The sequence below is a fragment of the Frankliniella occidentalis genome, unplaced genomic scaffold (genome assembly GCF_000697945.3).
Source record: "Frankliniella occidentalis isolate FOCC.00 unplaced genomic scaffold, Focc_3.1 Scaffold415, whole genome shotgun sequence".
Taxonomy (NCBI): domain Eukaryota; kingdom Metazoa; phylum Arthropoda; class Insecta; order Thysanoptera; family Thripidae; genus Frankliniella; species Frankliniella occidentalis.
Window position 1 is genome coordinate 37394 of NW_026267536.1, and position 1376 is coordinate 38769.

At 37.4% G+C, this 1376-nt stretch overlaps 1 protein-coding gene across 1 annotated transcript; it reads right to left on the reverse strand.

Annotated features, from left to right (window-relative positions):
- Positions 1-35: 35 nt before the first annotated feature.
- Positions 36-1370, reverse strand: LOC113214439 (uncharacterized; the record flags this gene model as incomplete). Its single annotated transcript, XM_052274598.1, is given in 4 exon segments — positions 36-194; positions 425-685; positions 808-1058; positions 1329-1370. Coding segments are annotated over 3 exon segments (667 nt in total), but the record flags the coding sequence as incomplete, so codon positions are not given.
- Positions 1371-1376: the final 6 nt, after the last annotated feature.

The following is a 1376-nucleotide window of genomic DNA, read 5'->3' on the forward strand; positions in this document are numbered from 1 at the left end:
GCTAAATTTCTCCCTATAGAATACTGTACACTTACTTGTTGACTTAGGTTGAGAATGGACTTTATCAACAAAAAGCATTCTTTTAATACTGTCTCGCGTATCCTCTGACAAGGCAGACTCATTCGATGTACAGTTTAGTTGGATAAAATTTGATGGTGGAGAATCTGAGTTAATTGCAAGAGCTCTTGTCACTCCTAAATAAATTAAAAATTAATAAATGGATTAGAAATTTAAAAAGACGAAACAACAACAACCCAACGAAGGATCTTGGAGTCGTGGACAATATAGGGCACGAGTAAAATAACAGGCAGTGATAGCAGAAGGTTTGGTGTTATGTGCAGTAGTAACGTACACAACAAAGGAGGAAAATCATTGAAGCACAAAAGCAGTACCACTTATTCCTCCTGTTTCAGATAATACTGACCTTTTTCAACAGTTTGATATGAAACCTTGGTGGTGGATTTAACCACAGTATCTGCTTCAATAGGCACCATTCCTGCTGGGCTCATTCTGATTGGGATAGCAGATGGAGAGCTGTCAATATCTTTGATCGGTGTTCTTTTAGTACTATCATGTGTAGAATCATCCTCTATTGCAGACTCATTGGATGTACATTTTAGTTGGGTAAAATTTAATGGTAGAGGAGGATCCAAATGAAATGTAGCAGGAGCTCTTGTCACTGCTCCTAAATAAATTTCAAATTAACAATGGATTAGAAATAATAACAATAAATAGAAAATGAAGGAGGACAGTATTCTAGCACAAAATGCAGTACCACTGATTCCTCCTATCTCAGATAATACTGACCTTTTTCAGCATTTAGAGATGAAACCTTGAACGGACTGGTTGATTTAGCCACAGCATCTTTAATAGATGGAGAGCACGCTGATGGAGGATCTTTTAGAGAAGGTGCAGATCTTTTACTTTGTTTGACCCATAGACCCATCCAACGGTTGCAGCAACAAGGCCCATTCCACATTTGTTTTTTTCTATTTTTGAATTGACCAACACACTGGCCATGATACCAAGAATCACAGGAATCACAGCAAATCATAAAACTAGAAGCGAAAAAATGAAATGTTAATGACTGGTGCAAATAACCAAAAAGTTTCATCAAGCCCCACTCCTTGTAACATGCAGTTTTACACTGCCTATGCCTAGCAATCATTTTGAAAAAAAAAAGTCTCTGTCTTCGAACATCTAAGATATGAAGATAAAAGATAATATTCTTTTGACATCACTATAAAAGTTAGGTGTGTAGGCAACCACATGGTTCAACGCAGCACAATACTCTAGCGGGCAGAAAAGTTTAACATATAGCAACTCACCTGTCATCACTTGGCCTCTTACATGTCGGGCATTCTACTTCAGTTTCT